We start from the raw sequence: 26,046 nt of genomic DNA on the forward strand, positions 1-26,046 counted from the left end.
TCATTGCTACTCTCTGAAAGTAACACACCATGGTAACCACAGAAGCAAAACATTCCAGGACACCAACCAGGGCTGTAAATTATAAGCTCACCCACTCCCCCGAGGTATGTAATTTTGATGGAGGGCAGATACAAAAAACTTCACACTAGCGCAGTCGCTAGCACAAGAACTGCATGACAGAGTACATTTCGGTTTACTAAGCTAACCCAGTTGGCTAGTAGCAAAAATCCATAAGTTCCACCCCTGATACCAACATATTCAGATACTGCAGACCTTAAAAAATATCTCTTCGGTTTTAGTTTGAAATTCAATCTAAGATTGTTATGATTTATGTATAATTTGCATTAGTATTTACTTACCTGAATAAATTATAGTAAATGTATTATGTTGTGCAATCTTGCAATTTTATTGTTTTTCCACATTATTTATTCATATTCATTGTTTGTAGTGTTCATAAAGATTTTATGAAAGTCTGAAGTAGGTTCTGTTAACTAAAGTGTTACCTACTTCTTTACCATAATTACATACCATCATTAAAACCATTTAAACTTACACCCTCAAACTACTTAAGACTCATGGGATATTAATCTTGGGGCCACAGAATTGCTACAAGGGGGAAACTGTCTGCTGCTCTAATAAACTACTTTACATTCTTTGTAAACTAGGACAAAATATGAACTTATTAACTCTAGGTCAACACACATATCAAAAGAATCTACACTAAATATTTACTTCTGTAAAAATACAAATAATATAAGATAATCTTATCAGTAAAATAATATGTTTCAAATGATGTACTAAAACCCAGCTTACAGTTTGTTATTTCCATAAATATAGACACAATCTGTTTAATTTTCAAAACTCACCCTGTAAATCATACGACTTTGCCACCACAATTTTCCCAACTGATACTCCGTCACTCAGATACAGACTAATCACTAAAACACCAAGCTTAAATGTAATACATTAGTTCATGGACCTTCCAGACTTGGAGCTGGATACTGCTCTGGTCACATTACTGCAGCATTAAAACCCCCCAATGAAAGACCAAGACTTCTCATGTGCTCGGGTCAAGAGTCAAGAGTGGTGGGGACATGGACACCCCAATATTTAATTTGGATTCATTCATCCCCCCACAAAAATAAAGCTTTGCACTCAAACTGAAGTTGGTCCGCCCCTGCCGTATCAAACTCTCTCTTATGTCATTGGGGACAAGTTTCCAATCACAGAACTGTAGGTCTTCCTCATTCTTAGGACCGCCCTCCCTCTTACATGGCCTCCCGCTATATTCACAGTACGCGAAAGAAGCTGGAAAAAAGGAGAAACACAAAAACAAGAATAAGAAGAAAAATCAGTACACCATTATGGACAAAGGACCACCTGGAACAAAAATGGCAGCTTGATGATTTCTGATCCCATTCTTATTCTGCTGAATGGGGGTGGGGAATGCCTCTCTATCCTCAAATTATCTGTCAAATGGATTTTCAGATGACTTTCCCTCTTCTGTAATTGCAACTTTGCAGGTGGTTAAACAAAACTGAATCAAGTCTGTGCATATGTACACAGTTGAGAGGAAAACAGGCCCATTGGAAAAAATGTACTTGTAGCACTTTATATATTATTAGCAGAGATTCTTTACAAAGGCAATTTGATGGAATTCTGACCAATTTCTATCTCAGCTTGAAACAGGAGCTTGCCACCATAATCAATTGCCAAGTTCAGAGAAGCACAAAGTAGCACATGTTCCCATTCAGAAATACAGACTAATGAGCTGTTTCCATCTCCTGAGGGTTCCTGTGTATGCTGTTAGTGTGAGTAACCTCATTTTGACAGACTGGCGCGAGTGCAGTGCTCTCCTTTTGGTTTCATTTTACCCCATGATTCTACCTTCCAATTTCAGTAGGTTCATTACAAAACAGTCCAAGCTACAATGGAGAATTAAACTTTTTTTCTACCTCTGAAAGCATTTTTCCCTGTAATTTTATGCTGTTAAAGGTCTGGGGTGAAAGAACAGACTGTCCTCATTCTGTGGCCTAATCTGCCCTACCAATTGACAGAAAGGGAATGTATACCACTGTGGTTTTAATGCATGGCTTACTGACTATAGTTTTAATGAATCTGAATTACTTTACATTGCAGTGAATTTAGACGGATTAATAATGTGCTCATAAAACTGGTTGCTCATTCAGTTAAGAACATAGTATTCCCACAAACACTTTCATGAATCTAACTTTACAAAATCATATAGGAAAAATATTTCAAAGTAGACTGAAAAGATCCAGTCACTATTTTACTATAAAAGTCATCAACAAAATGAATATAATTTTAAGAATTGCCCTGTACTCATGGTTTTTGGAGGTGAACGAAAACCTGCATGAACATAGGGAGAACATGCAAACTCAACATACAGGCAGGGGTGAGAATATACTTCACATGACTAAATACTAAATAGCATAATATTGACTAAAATATGTATTTTGTAACCTAAAAGAAAATAAATGTAAAAATACAGTGGGTACCTGTGTACAGGTATGGCAGGGTTCAGGAAGAAACAACGTGAACAAAAAGATGTACTGCTGGAGAATAAGCATTAATTTACCACACACACATGCATTTCTCACATGTAATATATTCAGTACAGTTATGAGTTACCCCTTAATTGGACCCCCTCCCCCCCACCCTAAAAGTAAAATTTATTAATTGCACCAAACCAGTATGATCTTCAAATGATCCAAGTGACATGACTGCTACTTTGTAAATATACAATATCAAGGCCATTCAAACTTTAATTAATGACACAGCAGGAGCTCCCAAAGAAGACTGTGAAAGGTCTGCATCAAATGGGAAATATGAATTTACACAGAAACACACGTCAAATAGCGTAAACATTTATTCCATCTATCGGATAGTATTTCAAATAAATATAACAGAGCTTTTTCTGTCTTCCAGTAAAACGGTTCACTTTCAAAGAATAAGGTCTGTGAAAGCCATTAAAATGTATCAGAAGATGATATCTTCTCGGACACAGTACTCTGCTCTGGTAGCCTGTGGTGACACTCGAAAGGCTGAGGGCTTGGGGTAAATCACATATGAAAGCTAAAACTAACTAATTTAGAAATGTCCCTCTTTCTTCATAATGTACAACATTTCATCAATTTCTTTCTAAAAGAAACATAAGATACTTATATCTTAATGGATCATCTATTATGTGTCTCATTTGACAAAATAATTTGTCACACTACAATATTCTGACAGATGTCTGACAGATATATCTGTTAACCCTGATGATACATCACTCCTATCTTGGTTAGAAGATTCTCTGTTAGATATTCATTGCTGGATGGCAAAAAAAATTCTAATGTTAAACACAGAAAAAACAGAAGTACTGGTGATTGGTCCCAAGGCTGCAAGAAATAAGTTTCACCACCTCAGCATTAGTGGCCTTCCTACACAACCTAACACAGTGGTTAGAAATCTTGGTCTTCTAGTAGATTCAGATCTATGTTTTGATGCTCACATAAGAAGTATTACTAGAACTGCGTTTTATCATCTACGAAACATAGCCAAGCTTCGTAAGATGCTCTCACTTCGTGATGCAGAAAAATTAATACATGCCTTCGTAACTACCAGACTAGACTACTGTAATGCCCTCCTTTCTGGTTGCCCGTCTGGTTCCTTAAATAAACTTCAGCTGGTACAAAATGTGGCAGCCAGAGTTCTCACAAACACTAAAAAATTTGATCACATCACACCAGTCATATCCTCCCTTCATTGGTTACCAGTTAAGTGTCAGATTGACTATAAAATACTGCTGTTAACCTATAAAGCACTGAATGGCCTTGCACCAGACTACCTAAATAATCTGCTGACCACATACAATCCCCCACGCTTGCTTCGATCTCAAGGTGCGGGATATCTGTTAGTACCTAGGGTAGAAAGAGCTACGGCAGGCTGCAGAGCTTTCTCCTATAGAGCTCCTCAGCTGTGGAACGGTCTTCCACCGGATGTGCGGGTTTCAGGCTCACTTTCAATATTCAAGTCTAGACTAAAAACACACCTATTTAGTTTAGCTTATAGGGACACTAGTTCTAGCTCTAGCTAGCTTCTCACTCCCAGTTAAACCTATAGTGTGAGGTGTAGAGCTGGGTGGGGATCGGTGCCATTGGCTTTGGATAAACTGTATTGACAGTGCTGTCACTCTAGCTTCACAATTGCTTGTGGGATTGGAGTGCTGACATTTCAGGGACTCCCCATGTCTGCATTCCCACCTGCCTCTCCCTCCTACTTATGCTGCCATAGCCATATCTGCCTGAGCTTGCACACTGCACTTCATATTGCACTCATCTAACTTTTAGCACTGCCTATAGTCTCCCTTACTTTGACTAATTGCATTTATTTCCACCACCTTCTCCTGGGGGGAGCTGCCTGGAGACCTCAATCTATCAAGATGTCCAGCACACCCTGCTACATGTGACGTCGCCACTACCAATGACGTCCGTGCATCCAGCTTGCCGTTCTGCCTGTGTCATCTTCCTTGTATGACCCGCTCCCTGCCTTCTGGCTGCCTGGCGATTGGAGGGAGTGGTGGCACCGGCTTGTCATCTCCCCCCTGCTCCCCGTTTGTGTTTCAGATTTAACTGTATTTGACTCTCCCTGCCGGCCCCTGGAGGATGGGCTCCCCCTTTGGGTCTGGTCCCTCCCAAGGTTTCTTCCTTCTGGGGAGTTTTTCCTTGCCACTGTCGCCTATGGCTTACTCACTGGGGGCTTTGGGTGGGGATGCTGTAAAGCGCTTTGGGACAATGTAATGTTGTGATAATGCGCTATACAAAAATAAATTTGTTGTTTGTTGTTGTTGATGTTAAGGAGTATTATTTTAATGTAGGGCCAGATAAAGCAGCACATTCGGGGTGCAAAGCGAGTCAAAGTAACCAGTTGTCTCATTGGCACTAAAGTCAACAGGATAGGTTTCAGCACCATGGTCAGTTCAGCTGCTCTGAACGCAAAAGGCTCTATTTTGACGATCTAAAACAAAGCATAAAGCGTAAATCAAAAACCGGAACTTAAGTTATGAGCGTGTCCAAAGCCATTTCGCTATTTTGACGCCGGATAAAAAAACAGACTTTGCACCAGTGCAAGGGGGAAAAGGGGTTGTGCTAACCTCTTAATTATTAAGAGGCGTGTTTTGTGTGTGTGTAACATGCAATCAACCAATCGGAATGGCGCGTCACCTCACCTAAAAGGCAGCGGCGCACGATCTACTGTGGATTGTTTTCAGCTGAGGAAACTGATGAGCTCCAGCGCGAGGGGATAAGGCGTGAGCATGTCATCTACAGGAGCTGCACTGCTCCAGGCGTGGGATGAGGTAGCAGCCAGTGTGTCCTCGTTTTCATCCGCGCAGTGCCGAAAGCGGTATAATGATGTCACAAGACTGGGAACTTAATTATGCTTGTGTGTTTTCTTATTTTAATTTTGGGTCTGCGGTTTGCAGATAAAAAAAAAAGTGCGATCGTTGTTCAAACAAAACATAACCCATAGTTTTTAAAGTGTTTTAAAATGTTCAAATAAAGGCAATTTCCAGCTGATCCCTCCTTGCCCACGCTGTTCCGGCGTGCACTCCTTTGTTGGCATATGCACATGCAGTTCAGCAGCACGCCTTCTAAAGTCCCCTAATGTGTCCTAATTTATGTCCAGCAGACATCCATCATGCATGGATGATGGATTACGCAACATACAACCTGCCACAAAGAATGCTACGACCGAGGGCTGCACTGTAGTGTTCCACCTGACTTATTTAAATATATGAAAAGCATTTTCAGTAGTCGAAATGCCCTTTCAATTACAGTACGTGCTTAATTCTGATAATGGACTCGAAAGTTTTTTTAATGATACGGTTTGTTCTTCACAAAATATATATTATTTTTCTTTTGTTGTTTCATTAAACAGTATGATTACGTGAAAGGACCAGTTTTACTCTATAATAAAACAAATATAAATTAAAATAACAAAAACCCAACAGTGCACTTCGAGCGTGTATCCATGTGTAAATAAGGAGCGTCGTACCGTTTAACAATGCGCCACTGACTTTGGCCGTGATTTTTGCTGATCAAAAGCGCAATGACTTAAAATAGCAAAGCGCCAACAATCCGCCTGGCCGCGCCTCATTTAGAAAACACTCCTATGAGGAGAAAGCGGGCGCAGAATCATTTATTATGGTGACATGCGCCCATGGCGTGAAAATGAGCAATGCGCTGGTACAAAACTAGCAAGACCAGTTTTTAATTATGTGTAAATTGTGAAGTACCATCTATTCTATGCCTGCTCACATCCCAAATATCCAGCTTACTGTCCTTAGATATGGCAATACCGGCATGGACAACCTTACTAGAAGAAGGGAATATGCACTCACCAATGTTATTTAAACAAAAAAAATATATATTATTTTAAAGTTAAGCGTAAAATAGCCATACAAAAACATTCTTCAAGCACATTTACTGTCAGGAGGTGGAAGAGGGCCACCACAAAAGCAGCAGTAGAGATTTATTGAAAATGTTTCCCAAAATCTAATACTGAATTCGTTTAAACTGGATATAGAAAAAGAATGGAAAAGGAAGTTGAAGAAGTACCATAAATGGACTGCGAGTCAGAAATGAACTGTTTCTCCTTCCCACCACCTAGACCGGGATTAGAACATTAGGAGGACAAGGGTAGAAGATTGATTTTATAGTGAAATATAATCGAAATCACAAATGTTTCAAAACACAGTGATTCTGTAAAAAATGCAATCTTCCATAATTAAACAATAATTGTTCAGAAGTATAACTAATAATTCTTACCTGGGGGGCCAAGGAGCTTGGCTTTTTTTACTGTAAGAGAAAGACAAGGGGGAAAATAGTTATGAATATGGAGCACAACTAAAACATCCTTACAAGTGACTGTACTGGAACTGTGTAGTGCATAGAATTCTGCTGAATTCTGCCAAGAAACCCCACTCCCCACCCCCATCAGAACCACAAAAAGGCAGAGCAGGACAGAGTTATGATGCTCTCAGAAGATGATGGAGGTTTAAAGGTTTGTGAAATATTTGGAACACCATTTGGCCAAGCTTCTCCATAGAAACAACCTTAACACCTTTCTCCAAAAATGTTGCTGTAAAATTTTTGCAAATCATTCCACAGAGCTTTTAATGCACTGTATGTATTAAATGGATTTGTCACTAAAATATGCATAAGTGAAAGGGAAGCTTTCATACAATGGGGTTTAAGCCCATTTTACTGTCCATTTTTTTTTTGTTTTGGGATTGTACTTCTATGACTAAGGTTCGGTTTGTGTAAAAGCACACATTACCAAACACAAAGCAGGCCAACAAATTACTATATAGTGTCACTTTGAAAGGCTTCGTTGCCTCAGTGAATTGATTATGCTTCATCTCTTGCGGCAGCTCCTTGGCAAGTCCAGGTCAGTACTTAAGAGTTTGTTCTGCAGCAAGTAATTAGTTTGTGAGCATATATACATGAAAAAGGGGGTGGCATGGTTATTCTCTGCTTTGCACCCATTGCTTCTGGGATAGGCTCCACATCCCTTTGACCCTGCATAAGACAAATGGGTATAGGCCGATTGGATGGATGGATGGATGGATGGATGACCGTCAGAGGAGTTTTAAAGTGGAGAGAAGACCGATGAAAGAAATTAGATTTTAAGATCTCCATCTCAAGTGTTCTGCACTGCATTGCCTGTGATAATGTTGTCTTTTTTTTGATAGCCTTTCAATATGCCAATTCCTAGTGATCTTTTCACTGTCACATAATTTCAAATGGTAGTCAGTGGCCAGACAACCCAATTTCTTATGTCCAAATTACAGTTCATTCAGTCAAACAGCCCCATGAGACAAACTTCAGTAACAGAGGTTAAACTAACTTTTTTATGTTATACATGAGAATGCCTGCATGCTAGAAAGCTAAAATATCATTCCTCTTACAAAAGAGTGCTTCATCAAAATGGGATATTCAGGAAAGACAGTAATTTGCTCTCTGCCAACTGCCTGTCCAGCAGAAAAGCCAGTTCTACAGCAGAACAAGTGTTATTAAGGATATTCAATTATATGCACCATTCCCCTTGATATGTTTAGGGTTGAGCCATAACTAAATGTGACAGATGAAGGTGCTGGATTATGAAATGGCATGTCGTGGAGTCCTTGTATGATGACCTGGCACAGCGAATATGCCAGATGGACAAGTAACTTCAGATGTAGACTAAGATAAAAAAAATCAAAACACATACTCATCAAAACCTATATTGTAACCCCATTGCCTTACAAACAAAATATGTCACACAATAATACAGAAACAAGGAACAGACAAAAATGCATCCAAGTCCGGCAGTCCAACCATAGAGAACTAACACAAAATTGGAAAAGCAAACAGGAGATCATAAAAGGGTTAGGCGATTCAGAGTCAGTGATAAACAGCAAAATCAAGGCATATGCCAAACCACAGAACATGCAAGAGCTAGAGAACTGAACACAGGGGTCTTTGCAAGGGGCAGAAGACAAAGGACAAGATAAGGAGAGGAGGACACCAACACACAGACTGGGGGGGACAAGCTGACAGACATGTGATATTCAACAATATGAAGACACACACACATACCTAACTGCAACACCCCCTTTAAATAACTGCAGTATAAAGCAATAACAAATCATAGCATATGTAGCCCAGCAGAAAGGTCCGTGAGACCAATCCCATAATTCACTTTGCAACACAATCATCCTGCAGACTCATCTACATGTTCTTTGATCAGTTTTTAAATGACCCGTGGCATTATTAAAACCAAAATGAACAATGATTTCTCTTTCCATTTGTCTCTCAACAGCACAGTTCCACCAAATGATCTAACCACGCACACACATACCCGTCAGACATGATCGCGTCATCGTACTGTATCGCTCGCTACGAACGCCGATTGGATGGACCCAAGTTCCATCCAGGTGGGGCCAAGGATCACCCAGGTCCACTTGGTTTGTCTTTTATAGCAACAATTAAGGATTTGCTTCAGACAACTGGCTGCCATGGTGACTGCAGTAGCAAACCAGAAGGACTGAGCATTCATGTGGGGCTCAGCCAAGGTTTGGGAAAATATTCAAGAACCTATTGGTCAGAAAATTATTAGCAATATTTTTTTTATTCAAAATTGGCCCAAATTATTTTCTTAGGTTTGCCTGATTTATCTGAAATAAACTTGTAAAATAAAGAAGTATCTGCACTTTCTATAACCCCTGATGACCTCTAAAATGCTGTTGAAAATCAGGCTTTTCCATAGACGAATGCTAGTAATACAAGGGCAGTTTGCATGCTGGGGGTTTGGCTCAGCAGACTGACCTGAGCTAAATTCATGTTATCCTTTCACTCAAATATCACTCTGTCGATTTCCTGTATTATTTATTTTTCAAATGACTGAGAAAAAAATTCTCCATACTATACAATTGGCCACATGCATCAATATTATTTTTTAGTCTGTTGCATTTATTTTCATTAAAATGTTACAGTACAAACTTACTGAAAACTGAATTTAAATACAAACAAAAATTGTTGATGAAACAATCATGCCATGTTTAGTATATATGGGTACAAAACTCACTGACATTGGAATTCTGATTTAAATGAGGCAGCCATATACTGTAGAATGCATTCTAAGTGTAGTAACAAAAAGCACCATATTACACAGACATGGACAGAGCAAGGCAGGGAAAAATGCTACATGAACTGGACACACATACAAAAGAAGTCCTTTCAGTGAGCATGACGGCAATGAAAAATAAACTAGGGCAGGTGTGTCTGGCATAAAAGAAACTAGTTCTCAAAACTACAGTGTATACACCAGGTGAGACACACCATGATCAGAAAGGAAACATCAATTTATACAGCCTGTGGATCCAAGAAGAGGAAACAAATCAATCCTTAAAGCTCCAATCATCAGATTCTTTGTCCTATCATTAAATTACATATACACATATTACTTAAAAAATACATATTATGATATAGACAAAATTTTTATATTATTAATCCTGTACACTTGTTGCATTCTAACTCCATCCATCCATTTTCCATGATCACTTGTTCTATGCGGGGTCACGGAGGTCCGGGTCCTATGCTGAAACCTACAGGTGCAAAGCAGGGAACAACCCAAGACAGTGGGTCAACCCATTGCAAGATACACACAGACACACACACACACACCATTCACACTTATGGACATTTTGGCAACTCCAGTTCACCATAGCATGTTTTTGGATTGTGGGAGGACCCCACCATGACGCGAGGAGAACACCACGCACATAAAGCAGTGACAGAGACTCAAGACCAGTTCTCTAAAAGTGAGAGGCACCCCTGCTAGACAGTATGCCACCATGGTGTTCCCACATTATAATTCAAAAAGACAAAGAAAAAAACATGTCCTGTTCCTAGACAGAATCACAATTTAAGCTGAAGAAAACAGCAGCTTTGGACTTGCCAGGTGCATTGTCTTGCAAATGAACGCTGGAGTGCTAAGATTACTCGGAAAAAAAACCCAGAAGAAAAATCGCAATAATAGGAAAATACAAGGAAGACATACATCAATAATAGTTCCTTACCAGTCAGTCAATCTAATTGTATTCTTCATATCACATACAGCCTTTCATTTTCATTCACATTTGGGACTGGAACCACTGGGCGCAAGTCAATCTGGGCTGTCCATCACTTGTATGCCCTACTGTATTACAAGTTAGATACAGATAGTGGGTCATTACACAACAGGCAGCGATAGACACTAAGCGATACACCCACTAACATCCTATATCCACTTACAGGCATCTCAATTAGGTTACATTACTTACTATGGACACTGGACATAAACAGAGGTGGAGAAAAATATCGATATTATGATTTTGGCAATTTAATATCCATTCACAAAAATCACAAAATCAATCTAGTTAATTTATGCCTTTTCCCCATGTCTTTGCAAACATTTTCACTGAAATTTACTTGTATCGGTCCTCTTATCGCATAGATCGCGCTACTTTCTCTCTCACCTATAGGAGGGTTGCAATTGCCTCGTGCCGCCATCTTGATACTGTCACTACATAGGTGCTTCTGAATATGCGTACTTCACCATACTTGTGTTCTTGTGTACTCGTTTTATGTTATCTTCCATTGCCAAAGACCAGTTCCAATATTCAAGAGAAATAGTAGACTGTAAAAATACCCAGATGTCATTCTTGCCCTGCCCCAAATATCAAGTATACATCGGATGCATCTTCGCAACATGAGACCAATCCCATGGTTCATTGTATCCCAAAATAGTTCTTGGAAGGCAAGTAAGCAAGCCGAATCTTGCCCAGACCCTTGCATCTGAATCAACCGTGGCTTTGAGTCTTGCATGCGCCAGCATTGAAAGCTAAATACAAAAGCACCTAATATTCATTTATTAATTACAACTAATTAAAAATAAATAAAATGGAAAGCTAAGTAAAAGCAAGCTAAATACAAAAAAAAAAAAAACTTATGTCTAGTTCCTGTCAGGGGCTTTGCCAGTGTCAATACATATAAATTTTATGAAAATTTATGCAAATACATGTGATAGGACTTAACTGTCTATAACCGTGAAGGGTGCAAGTTTTGCAGATGGTCTAAAGTCCTTTATTACTTGAATAGTATAATACTTTAATAGTTTAACACAGTTGGCTCAGATGGGCAGCACATGTGCAACTCAAATCCACGGTTGACTCAGATCCCGTAGTGACAGGTACATTGTCAGTCATGGTTATGGCGTACTCCAGCGCAGGAATGTAAGCAAGTTGGGAAGTAGGGCTTTACCAGTCACATTCAGTACACTGCTTATGGTAACAGAAAAGCAAACATTGTAAAGGGAAACTGGATATTATTGGATATAACTTGCTAACTTGCTGTCAGTTATGATAATATCATGAGAATATTGTTTTTTTTTTTCAAATGCCGTGGGCAACACTGAAGCAAATGAAAGCGACTAAAAGTCTAGAGGTTGGTTTTGTTTTGAAGGACCTATACCAATATGTTCCTCAAATAGAAAGATTTTGGTAAACAAGCCTTTGGCCTTTCTTTAATGGTTTTCACAATTTGTTTCTAGTAACTCTGCATTTGTAAATTTTTGTTTGTTAGTTTTGTTATGGACTGATATTGAATAGGAATCAAATGAAACTGAGTCGAGTCATTAGCTTGTGAATCAGAATCGAATTGAGGCATCTGTGCCAATACCCAGCCCTAGATGTAAATGCCACTGGACGTAACTCGATAAGGAGTAACTCAACGTAAGACTGTATTGGAACCTTAAAAATTAAAGAATTTTCTGTGACTTCCAGGTATATCAAAATTCCAAAACATTTATCATTTTACCTCACAACGCACCAGTCACTAATCTGCTTGGACAATTTTACTATAACTACAGTAACTACAACTGTCACCAAAGCCATATGATTCATATCCAATAATAGAGCATAAAAAGTATTCTGCAACAAGATCCAAACAGGAGCCAGACTACACTATAACATAAAAGAGAACAGTCTCTTCCATAGCTTCAAGGAAATCCAAGAAACCTAAGTGTTACTGCTTATGTCTCCCCATAACACAATAAAAACAGTTTAACTATACACTGCAGACCGATTCATTACATTTACAAAACAGACACCTATTTCTTCAAGACGGATGTCCTGTGCAGTGCTTGAGGCCAGTCCCATCTATTAATACATTTCCTATGCAACGTGCATGCATTTACATGTATTGCAGAAAATCATAGCAATACAAAGAGCAGCTTGTTCCTAGGGCACACATCGATATGTATATACGATGACATTGCGCATGCGTGATGATCACCAGAGCTTTAGACGACAGCTTTTCAGTACTCTACGGATGTTTATTTATGCCCACAATTTGGTTAGCAGAGCACCAAAAAGTTAGTATTCTGTATAAACTTAGCGTATTTTTATGTTTCTTATATTCAGTTAACGGAGCACACCACATAATACTGTTTTGGTATATTATGGTTTGGTATACAGACGCTGCTCTACTTACGAACTTTCAACTTACGAACTTTCAGACATATGAACGAAGAGGACTGTAAGTCCAAATTGTGTTCGTTGGGCTCCTATTTCCGCAACATCAATTTTTCTCTGCGCACCATTCCACCTAGTACAACTTCTGGCCGCTACTCCCGCCACGCAGAAGCGTAGCGTGTGTACTCCCAGCATACTAATTCTTAGTACTTGTGTATACCCTTAAAATGATGTTGATTAACGACTTACGAACATTTCAAGTTCAGAACATGTCTCCTTCGTAAGTACAGGAGCGTCTGTACTTCGGTGCCTATGCACTGTTACGGAGCACACCACATGATACTGTTTTGGTATACTATGGTTTGGCAATATGCACTGAAGTGGCAGTGAAGAAAGGAGCAGCTCAGCAGCCACAACATCTTTTAAAAGAGGAGATCTTGTGGTGTGGCAGTACTTTTTGCAGTTTATATTCTGACAGGTTAACATTACGATATGCCGCATTTATACTAAGTTTTGGGCGTCATAATATGCCTTGTTAAAAATTTAGGTGCAGTATTAATCTGCTTACCAAACTGTAAGTGTAATGTAAATATAGCACCGAAAAGCTGGCGTCTGGCCAAATTTTTCAACTAAAGCGCTGGTGATCACTGCGCATTCGCGATATAATCACAAATACATATCCATGTACATTTTATTGATCTAACAAAGCAGAACTCTAGGGGTGTAAGGATTCTCCAAATCCACGATTCCGTTCACACCACCTTTTAGGGGGGTGGAGATGAATAAGAAAAAAAAAACAGCAGCCGGTTGGGGTTGGGGGGGGTGGAACCGCGACATGAGATTGTGAACGATTGTGAATGTATTGTGATTTCGGTCTTGGTTTCAGAACCGTTACACCACAACCAAACACAGGTGGCAATGTGGCTCAGTGGGTAATACAGATTGGGGGTCTGAATCCTCCCAACAAAAGGATAAAAAATTCAGTCTATCCTCTTATGTCCAGGGTCAAAAGCATCTTTATATACCAATCAGTGAAATAATTCAAAACGAGAACTTTGCACTTTACCGGCAATAATGCAATTATTATTAGGAAAAAAATAAAACATCATGAAAATTAGGAAATACACACACACACTCACCGCTTTTCATAACAGACTCACCCCAAGGCCTTTACATGGGTGTGTTGTGATACAGTACTGCATCATACTACAAAATGTCTAGAGTCATTATTTACATCAGTGAGACAAGAGAAATAAATTTACCCTTTCATATAATATCAGGAATGCTCACCACATATTCAGAGGAATTTAAGCCTGCAGATTTTAAGGAATACTTCATTATACCCTGTCTACCAAAATAACAAGATAGTTACATATATATATATATATATATATACACACACACACACACACACACACAGATATGATTGCTAGGAATGTCTGTTAAATTTACATTTTGTCTTTTGCCTCAGATAAAGATTTAACACTGTAACACTGCACATCAAATAGGGTAACAACATAACAATCTGCAGCACTTAGCAGCAGCTTCAGCTGTTATATGTCAGGATATTATTTGGTAGCAAGCCAAGCTGCTAAAATAAGCCCATCCATCACACCATACACTTCTGCTGATCAGCTACACTGTGAACAAAGCAAGCAGAGGAAGTTCGGGCACCATGGCAGTGTAATTCCCTCCAGCCTCCCACCCACTTTTGGTAAAAGATAAAAATTAAAATAGTACGGTATACAGTGCCCCCCACCCTGGCCCACCCTGACTCACGTGACACTCTCCCTGATGGTAAACTTGCCAGATGGCCAAAGGATTACTCTCTCAATTTCAGTTTGCCTCTGGAACCTTCTCTCTTATGATACTTTATTTATATATAAAATATAATGTACATAAATACTATGACTCAACAGCTCAAACTCTACCACATGAAAATGGATTTGGGGGCAGCATGTGGCTCAGTGGGCTAAGCCTCTGTGCCTGTGCTCAGAAGGTTGCCAGTTTGAGCCCAGCCTTGCCACGTCTGTGAGTCCTTAAGCAAGGCCCTTAACCCCCAGCTCCCTGGGCGCTGCTATGGGTGGCTGCCCTTCATGGCCTGCTTACTCTCACCTACAGAGAACAAGTTGGGACAGGTGAACAGAGAATTTCCCCATGGAGATCAATAATAATAACAATTATTATTATAAAGGTTGTCCAAAACTTTCAAAAGGAAATATTACACACATCATCATATTTTAAAACAGATAATGAATACCCAAAACTTACTGATGTGTGTTCTGATCCATACTGTTCTATAAAGAAATTAGATAGAATTCATCCACAGACAAACACACATACATATAAGAATATATGAAGACCTTTACTCCATAATTGGACTGTATCAAACCAACACTATGTACTTGATTCTCTCTCTGGAAAAAAAATGCATTTTATTGTCAGTGCCGGAGGTATTGCATTGTGCCAGCTCAGGTGAAATCATACAAGTTTACACCACCAACATAGAGGATATCAACAAGCATACATCCATTGAATGTATTCCGATGAAAGTTTAATGCCGATTAACATTTCACAAACCATATGGCCCTTGTTCGGTTAACATCCTCAGGGTAATGGCTAGCTCATTTCACATAATCATACTCCTCCTATAGCACGGCAACTGGGTGGTTTTTGCACCATTTTTCCTTTGAAAATGCTTGCCATTCAACATAAACTTATTTCAGTCTCGCGCTTTGTCAAGATTAACCAGTAAATTAAGTACTTTTTTTTTTTTATATAAATTATCAACAGATTTCAGATAAAAATAAATGTATATTATATATAAAGAAAAACCCTCAAGTACAGTGACCTTAGCACTGAGGGGGATATCAGTAATAAAAAATATTTCAGTTTGACAGACCATATAGACCATAACTAGAGAGAGTACAGTACAGACGATTAGGAAGCCCATCATTTTGCCATGATCAATGTGTCATGACATGTCATGTGAGTGATCGGTCTGCCTCTTGACAGCCTCACCACTCCAGGTACCTCAATTTGACAGATTACCTGCTGTCAACTGCTGGACCTTACACTCAACAAGTTATACTATGACCTGTGTCCTGGGACCACAGCAACACACACTCTGTAAAAGCAATCTTCAGCCAGCAGCTGGGCCCATAGTTCTGACCTGGCCACGCGCTGACTCTCAGCACAAGGGCTTCCGTTTCCCCCAGTTTCTCTCAGAGTGACCCGGCCCGACAGCAGAAAGGATAACGAATGTCAGCAAAACAGTCATGCTGTGGGGGGGGGGGGGGCTTCTGTTCACCCCTGACAGATGCTGAGAGAGCCATTCACAGGCAAATACCAGCCCGTCACTCATTAACAAGCCCTTGCTTCTCTGCCAGCAGACCTACACAAGTAGATGAAATAACTCTCCTACATGGGATTCCACCTTCCAATGTCATCTTTCAGTAAACTTCATAAAACCCATAAAAACGCTGACAATTTTAATGGAATTAAAATATATTCCTGCTCCTAACCACACACTTTAAAAACTGAGAAAAATACATCACAATTGCATTTAATTGTTTCACAGATTATTTTAAAAATGGAACCTTTAAAGACATTACATAATGGATGGGATGTCACATTTGTTACTTTGCTGACGAGTAATTCAAATAAATCGGTGTCACAGATGGGAATGCAGTTGTTCTTGCAATGCTAAAGAGTTAACATTTTATTTAAATTTCCCTGTCAATCAGTTACCACTTCACCTGACATTGATGTACAGTATATTCAGACACTACTGCCCAAAAAATGATGTACTCCATTTAAATTGAGATTAAACTATTACAGATTTGCACTGGAATAAGTCTCCTTAGGAGGGAACAGCAATTGCTTTGAATCCAGCACACTGCAAAACTCCAGTATAATTTCAATTATGGGTGTGTGCTGCATTTGTCCACAATGTGTCAGATAGCAGCCGCATCACTTGTGCTGCAACATGTGTGGATATGTAAAGGAGCAGTGATTAAAATGGGCGACTTCAAAGGGAGGTCCTGAAGACTTTGATTTAGTATAATCCATGGTGTGTAGGTGTGCGTGTGTCTATACTTCATGTCATTCAGGGACAGAGGCTAAAAGACAAAGCATGTATAACAGTGGAGTCCAACCTTTTTCCACAATCATGAACGAGAGCTACTTTTACAAAGAAAATCAGGAGCTACAGCTATATATATAATATACATATAAATATATAATATACATATAGACACACACACATACAGTAAACAGTAGGTTTAATGGCAAGACAAAATAAGAACAACAGATGCCTGTAAACTTCAACATGTGTTATATGAACAGCCAATGAACTGTTTTGTTCCTCTGTTTACAGAGGGGCTCAAACTCCGGACCCGGAGTTGTCTATCACACCTGGTAAATGCCAAGAACAGATGTAGCTCATCAGAAGCCAGGTAGAATAGAAAACCTACTGGATAGTAGCGCTCCAGAACCACAACTGGAGACCCATGGTTTAGATCATACAGTAGGCACTAGGCACAAATCCTTATTTTCACAGCATGAATAACAGGGAGTCTCATTCGTGAGGTCACACTGAGCCCATTAAATGCAGTCACTGAGCCAAATAACCCAGCTACTTCATGGAGTTAACTCTCACCTTCCCCATAGGAACAGCACACACTGGTAGGAGTTAGGGATGTAAGCAATTAATCGATTATCAATTAATTGTCGATAAGAAATTACTCGATTAAAATTAATTAATTGCAATTAATTGTATTTGAACCCATAATTCCTTGCCAGTCCTCGTGGGGCGCACTTGACGCCAGACGTACTTGACGCACACGCGGGAACACAAGCAAACAACAGATAAAACAACAGATAAAAGAGAAACGGTACACAGAGGATGAAGAGGGCAAAACGGAGTGCAGTATGGAGCCACTTCAAGTTGGTCAATGACGACAACGACGCCAAATGCACAATATGTGGAAGTATTTTGAAGTACAACAATTCCACAACTTCGTTGAATTACCACCTAAATATGTCACATTCAGCCGTGCTACAAACAGCGAGTGTTTCTCAGCCTACAATCACAACAGCATTGGGAAGGAGGGTGTGTGACTCCACGTGTGTCCCTCAAGTGAGCTCAGAATAAACCTTTGAGTAAGGAATATGATTTGCATTTTTTCTTCATATCATATAGAAGACAGCATTCTATGTTACGTATACAGTCGATGGAACCTATTCAGAGGGAAATTCAGCTTCTCAGAAAAATTGCCGCTTAGCAATTAATCGATGATCGATCGATAAGATGAAACAACTATTGATTAATGAATTACTCGATAATTTGCATCCCTAGTAGGAGTGTCAATAATCATTGGAACTTACAGCTCTCTGCAAGAGTAAGTATCCATAGTATCCAAGCAGCAAATACACATCATTTTGAATATGAAATGGCAGCACAAAACATATGCAAAGACCGCAACTGAAGCATTGATCAGGCTGAAGATATGCGATGGCTGAGCATTAAAGTGAAAGATCTGTGTCGGTGTCAGAAGAAAACTTCACTGAAGTAAAAAAAGTAATAAAAAATCTAAGTTTGTAGGGGCGCAACAATATACTCAGCCCACGAGGCGAAACAAGACACGATATTGGGTTCACGAGAACGAGATGAGACGATATTTTAACAATATTTTAAGGAAAACTTTAAAGAGGAAATACATTACTGGAAAGTAGCCTTTTATTTGATTAATTTGAAAGACAAAAAATGCTAAATAATGCAGGCGTATGGTGAAATGTGTTAAATAATCACCATCATCATATGCAGTAAAGAAAAGAACAAATATCTAGCACCATAAAATATTTCACCACAAACTCAAATGACAGGCTTCTCTCGTATTTGACTAACATAAAATAGAATATAAATAAGCAATATAAATATTAAAAATATGTTTTATGTTTGTTGTTTTCTTCACTGGTGCAGTGGATCCCCTATAAGCTTTTTAGTACAGTATGATTGCTGCTGAAAGTGGCCATAACGTCTGGCAATTTCCATTTTGATTGTCCGATAACCAAAGAATAATATATTGTAGGGCTGTGCAATAAAACAATGACGATAATTATCGCGGTATAATTTTCCTCGATATCAATATTACAAGTGCTTCAGGAAAATTTGATATGATTTCTGACCCAATGTGTCACCGGTGACATGTTTTGCATCACAATGAAATGGTGTCACTGTCTCTGTGACTGCTTCTCAGTGCTGGCAATGGAGCACAAGCGCAGACACATCCGTAAAAACACAAATGGGGGATTTATTGAACAAATAAGAAAATGCAATAGGGCAGGCAGCAGACAGAAGACAACACAGACAGAACAACAGGTCAATTTACTGGAACAGCATGTAAGTCTAAAGCAACCCATCCAATAAGAGTGTCAAACAAAATCCAAAATGAATTTCCACAGTAAATTCATTCCATGAGAAATTCACACAACAATAATTCACAGAGAATTCAGAAATGCTAGGAAGAATGACAAACTGCATTTTGTTGGCACTGACTAAAATAACCTGTTCAACTCCTACCTCAGATTTGTGAAATGTAAAATGCTGTCGCTTTGACAAGAAAGGATGGCATAAAACCACAATTAACCATCTGGTTTCTTCAACTTTCACTGAGGAGGAAAAATCAGTGAATCATGATAATTATTGACATCATCTGATACAATTTTTTTTTATCATGATAGCATTTTTGGCCATATCACCCAGCCCAAACATGTCCTGAAGTTTTCAGCAGTGGATATGGGTGTAGTCTGTACTAAGTGTGGGCGATCTTCCCAAAAAATCACATTGTAATCTTTATAACACACAATCGCAATAAACGATTTGTTCCCAATTTGTTCCCAATTTTAGGCTACTGTCAAGAACACCTAGACTCGAACAAACCTAAGAATTTTATTAGCACAATTTAAAACACAATATTGTATTAAAGACATAATTTTCGAAATGGTAATTAAATCTTGAGTTGAACTTTATTTTAAATATTAAACAAAGTTGTGTCAGATGCTTCCTTTTAAGGTGGTGGAACAGATTTGTCATATCAGGAAGTGCCGACTGTGGCCAGACGAAGTTTACAGCGGTAAAACACTGCTTGGTGAAATATCTGACTGTATATGTCCGATTTGCACCTTGCATGTCTGGGCATTCGCAGCATTACACTTTACAGCATATTTTATGGTGCCCTATTTGTACCACTTCGCCTCACGATATTTTAACGACAGAAACAGAACGTCAATGGCTGTGTCTGAATTCAGTTTTAAGGCTGCATTCGAAGACCAAATGCATCAAATGTGCTCCAGGAATGCCTCCTTTTTTGCCGAGTCACGAAGGATCCACCCAATGGATGTGTCACTACAGGATCTGAGTCAACCGTGTAGTAATAATGGACTTCAAACAACCAGCCAAACCTGCGTCCTTACCAATTACAGTTAAATTCCGTTATAACGGACTTCAAGGGACCTGGCAAAACAGTCCGTTATATGCAGAGTTGCTGTATGGCCAGAACACAAGTACAGGACACCATTTACTCATGCCACACCCCAGCAGACACACTTGTGGTATAGATTATTCTATTGTACATGTAGTAATACAACTTTACCTGACTGTTGGAAATATATATGGCCTATAAGTGGTTATACATATACGGTACAGTAGTAACATTGACCTCATTGCTTACTGCACCCCTCCAGCTGCGAGCGTCGTCTGGAAACGCACAGCGTGCCGGGTGATGGACAGCCAAACAGACCAATCAGTGTTGCCTGCTGTTACGCCATGCCTACTTTTAGAACGTGATCTGCGCTGGATATCACTGGCACGCCACGCGCCTTGTAGGCGGATCCTGCCTGTCTGTTATAGCCGAACAAAACTGCAGCTAAAAGCGGCCCTGGGGTCCGAATTGTTTGTCCGTTATATGCGCGTCCGCTATATCCGATGCTTTTCCTGCATGTTCTTAAAGGCGCACGGCCGGGACCAGCGGACCTCGTCTGTTATAGACGGTATTCCGTTATAAGCGAGTCCTCTATAACGGGATTTTACTGTATAGCGAGTCAGGTCCACTTCATGCATTTACATACATTTTCATAAAATGGCTGGTTACCTTTCATTATCTGTATTGACATGGGGAAAAGCCTGTCACAGGAACAGGACATATATGTTTTTCTGTATTTGGCTTGCTTTTAGTTAGTTTTCAGTTTTAGTTATTTTTTTAGTTCGTTTCTGGTTGCATTTGTATTTGGCTTTCAACATTAGTACACATGCGACTCAAATCCATGGTTAACTCAGATTCTGTAGTGACAGCCCAACATATCCCAAGATTCATTGCACAAACATTCGAAGGACCTAGCTTACAAAGGTGACATAGACAGAGTCCTTTGAACGGTGCAGCACCTGAATTCGGACACAAATGATATTTCTTTTTATGGCATTTGCGATGGCTGAGCATTAAAGTGAAAGATCTGTGATCTTTAAAGTTCATTTAACCAGATATTAAACGAGATATTCCAGTTTCAGATTCTTTGTGATCTCTGCCTGTTTAATAACAGTTTTGCATAGCACCTGTACTTGTGTCTGAGTGCGTGTTTCAGGGTCTTGTTAGGTACCCCAGTCATAGAGAGGTGACCGTATAGGTCAACCAGAGCAATAAGTATACGAAAAATATCATGTCACTGGATAGCAGCAATTTCTACTAATGGAAATATTAACTGATAATTCAGATGTGGCATATTTGTTGATCCCAAAACTGGAAATAGACATCCAGAGGGAACACTTAAAATGACAAGCAAAGAAAACCATTTTTCACAAGTTTAACACCAGTTCTCAATAAACAATAAAGCGAGCCCTGTAGTTTGCTGTAAGTACAGACAATGTGGTGTGCCATAAAATTGTGGAATGAATAGATTGGACAGTGCCAGAAAATACAATGCAGTGCAGACGTGCAAGGAACAAAACAGAGAGCTGGTACAGATCGGGCAGTAACACCTTGGATCCGTGCTTCATTCACCAGTCATCAGACTGACTTCCTACTAGATGGTTGTGCTGATTGGCCAAATTATATAACATGTCTTATGTGTGATGTATTTGAAAAACAATTCAATGTGATCAATCTGTATGGTGGGCATGCTGGGTGAGGAAGTGTTTTTTTTGTTTTATATATATATATATATATATATATATATATATATATATTTATTTATTTATATGCAAACATGTGCCCATAAAGAGTCCAAACATCTCTACATGCTGCTTGTACCAAGTTTCAATTGTACTCCATCCTGTTTTGGCTAAGGTCCACTTCTTCCATTGCAAGGCAAAAATTAATAATGCATGAAAAACTGCCATCAGAATCATTTTGAACCCATTATGTTTTATTGTGGAGCAGCATGCTAGCTCATAGCTCCGGGGTTGGGGGTTCCAACCCCGTTTCCGTTGTGTGTATATGCAGCTTGCATGTTCTCCTTGTGTTATGAAGGTACCCTCCTTGTTTCCTCCCACAGTCCAAAGACATTAAGCAGGTTCTCGATCTTGTTTTAAAAAGTTTTTTTTTTAAGTTCAATAAATGCATGATATTTCCAAAGTCAATGAATATTCTTGTTTAATAATACCAATCTCAATACTGACCAAAATAATTGTGATTATGATTTTGCCATTATCAAGCAGCCCTAACAATGTTTTAGTGTAAGACATTCTACTTGTGTCAAATGACTCACAGGAAACATGCTTCAGAAGAGCTGGCATCTTCACTGTTTATTAAGAAAAATGTGCTGCATAAGAAGTAAGACGTGTACAAGTGAATAATGTAATTCACAAGAAAGGAAGAGGAACAGTATACAGACAACATTACCATTAACAGTGAAAGGAAAGGTATTCCATCACTTATTTGGGAACGCTCATATCTACAGTATAAATTCATAAGGTTTTAAGGGTATACTTCTACATTAGGGCATTGAGAGCCGCAGAGAAAATGGATGCATTAAAATGTTACTATTCTGGAAAGTTTTGAGTGAAAGCCGAAACCATATGACAAAACATCTAAGGACATTAACTTGTAGAGTTTTGGTGGGTAAAAGTTAATAAAATCCATTTGTAATGTGAGCACAATACCATGAACTAACTGCTGTTCTTTTGAATGAAGATCAAAGAGACTCACTGTGTAAGTCATCAAGAAAATACAATAAAGGGAAGAGGCAATCACCTATGAAAGGGAAGATCTTCTAATTAAGTGGACACTACAGAATAATGATCTGGTTTAGCTATAGAGTTAACAGTAATAAAGAGTATAGTAAGAAGTGGAGTCATATGTCCAAGAGCAGGGACAATATATTTGGTTCTGTAGACAAATTTCACTCAGTATTATACTGACCAATACAACTGTTATTCCAAGAACAACCTACTTACACATGAGTATTTTTATTTATTTAGCGGCTGGCTAAAACATTCTATAAAAAACATCATATAAATAAATTAAGGGAAATGTAATTTATTTTTGCTACATGGCATTCTTGAAACCAAGTACGTTTTTAGAGCTAGTATGCTGATAAAGTTCAATGCAGCTAGTTTCACGATTACCATGTGTTTGCCAATAACCATGCAGCTAAGGAATTTAAAGCAAACTAAATAGCCTATGTTCTATAGGATGGGGGTACTTAGTCTGATACAACTGTCATATATTTATAAAATGACAAAAGAATTCATACTAGCTGAACAGGAGAAGCGTAAAAGAATAATTCATTCGTTTATTCGGTCGCTTTCCTGTCCGTAACCTACTTGTTAATTTTTGGATGCAGGTATACCGACCAAATTGCGCGAATAACTTACAACCTATTAATTAAATCTAATTATCTGAAAACAGAAACTAACATTTTGAAGGACATTTATTTCATCACGACTGTCCAATCAAGTTTCAAAGCTACTGCAAAGGAGTCCCCATAGTTAAGCGCCTTATCACCGTGACGCGCCGCTGAACGCCGCTCATGCAACGTTTATCTACCGGCTCATGTTACTCGGCAACTTCATAGGTCACCAGTTATCATTTTGTATCAGTAAACTGGTCTTTGCATGAATAACAGAAAAACCAGAAGTTGTCTGTAACATGTATTTATATTAATTCTGCCATTTATCTCATTGAACGTTAATCCTTCTTGCTGAACTTTAAAAAAAAATGCTTTCAACATGCCACACAATCTATTTTTCATTATGCAATCAATTTAGGTTTTCACCTAATAAACTTTTATATTTTTAACAAAAATATTGTGGTTTGATTAATTCATTTGAATTATTATATTTCAGTACTCATTTTTTACAAATAAAAAATGCATGCCTGCCTTAAAAGTTACGTACGTACTATTAGCTATGAGTCAATAAACCTTATTGACTAGTGAGATCAAGTAAACCAGGATCGATCGTAAAATCATTCCAAGCGGAGACCCACCTCTCACGCAGAGCAGAGACATTGTCGCTCCTGATTTGTGAAAATCCTTTTGAGTTCAGCCTGGACAATGGGATTCAGATGGGAGATTTATTCCACTGACTGACAACATTGACAGCGGCTGTTCCTGCCTGTTCGCAGAAGTTGGATCGTAGTTCAGTCTTGCAGACTGGATGAACATTTGGGAAAGATTGAGAGCGGGAGCTGCCAACGTAGTCACGCCATCATGAAAATAATAGAGATTCACCTAAAATACGTGAAGCCTAAAAGGCAGATTGAAACGACATGACTGACACGGACAATGTCCATTAATACAAAGTAATCTTTTCCGTGGGCGGTCTTTATAAGTACTCTGACCAATAGATGACGGACTGGTTGTTAAACTGGGGCAGCGTTTTATTATACCGGCTAACAGGTGGCGCGTCTTACTGGAACCGCTGATGGTTGTGCAACTGTAAATAGTTTGTAAAGAAATTTGGTTTAATTACCAAATGAGCCCTTTCAATGTATGTCTATAATTTTTGATATAACAATAATAGGAATTTAGCCAGATTCCAAAAGACCCACCAAAGTTACTCCTTTCCTTGTACATTGAAAATAGATATATTTATATATATTTATTTCAAGGTATAGTTTTATTTGATCACTATAATCAAAGTATGGTTTGGTGTAAGCACTATGACCATCAGAAAGTCTTCACTTTTTATAAGAAAAAGCAGAAAATCATAAACATCTGTTCCTAAATGTAAAGTGTGTGCAACTTTTTTTAAGCAAAAACTTTCGCATAAGGATATGGTACCAGACTAATATTATGGGAAAAGATTTCAACACTGTATTAAACTACTCTGATATTTTTGTAGCAGAGAAGTGTGAACCTACATGAATTTCTTATGATTTTAATCAGGATAGCTGATTATAATGCATTTATTTCAACATGGGCTTGTGACTCATGTTTGAGGTAGGGTTGTGAGTTGGAAAACACTCCTAAGAGTAAAGGCCTTGTCATTCCTAATTTAGAGCAATTTTGCTTTATACTGGCCTTATAAACACCAAAGAGACAATCTTCCAGCACATACCCATACAGCTTGTCACAGAAAGTAAAGGAAGTGTATAATGAAAATGCAGAATGTCTTCTCTCATTATTGTTACACAAAGCATAATTATTTGTGTCTGTAATAAACATCTCCACCACCTGTTTTGCCTTCATCAATTTTATGAATAACGACACAGCATCTGTTTAGAACGGCATTTGATGTAAAATTCAATCCGATTCCACACATTATTTGTTTTTAATCAAAAGAAATGGATTTCCAAGTCCAGATAGTAATTCCTCTTAATTCAAGTGGTGTCAGAAAACTAAGGATATAAGAACTGTGTCTGAAATTTTTTTGACAGTGTATTTGGCTCCAGGGTAGTGGGAAAAATGTTATTTATTTAGACAAGCTGGTTAATGCACCGTGGTAGCAGTGGTGCAGTGGTTAGTGTCTCCCACCTCCGGGACCAAGG

General features: G+C 38.8%; 1 protein-coding gene and 1 long non-coding RNA gene across 2 annotated transcripts in view; both read right to left on the bottom strand.

The window, feature by feature from the left end:
* LOC140587598 (protein unc-13 homolog B-like) overlaps positions 1 to 24,733 on the bottom strand; it is a 50,929-nt gene extending 26,196 nt beyond the window's left edge. Inside the window, exons 1-3 of the mRNA XM_072708859.1 lie at positions 24,544 to 24,733; positions 6,834 to 6,863; positions 6,624 to 6,671 (exon numbers count right to left, since the gene is read on the bottom strand). Coding sequence (XP_072564960.1) covers positions 6,624 to 6,671; positions 6,834 to 6,863; positions 24,544 to 24,565 — 100 coding nt within the window. The 5' untranslated portion in view covers positions 24,566 to 24,733. The remainder of the gene's footprint in view (positions 1 to 6,623; positions 6,672 to 6,833; positions 6,864 to 24,543) is intronic.
* Positions 9,925 to 20,805, bottom strand: LOC140587599 (uncharacterized). The gene is made up of 4 exons (XR_011989233.1): positions 20,716 to 20,805; positions 11,066 to 11,226; positions 10,628 to 10,746; positions 9,925 to 10,153 (listed from the first exon to the last, which is right to left on the bottom strand). It is a non-coding gene; the product is annotated as an uncharacterized lncRNA (long non-coding RNA).
* Positions 24,734 to 26,046: the final 1,313 nt, after the last annotated feature.

Source organism: Paramormyrops kingsleyae, chromosome 2 (assembly GCF_048594095.1).
Source record: "Paramormyrops kingsleyae isolate MSU_618 chromosome 2, PKINGS_0.4, whole genome shotgun sequence".
In the NCBI taxonomy this organism is placed as follows: Eukaryota; Metazoa; Chordata; class Actinopteri; order Osteoglossiformes; family Mormyridae; genus Paramormyrops; species Paramormyrops kingsleyae.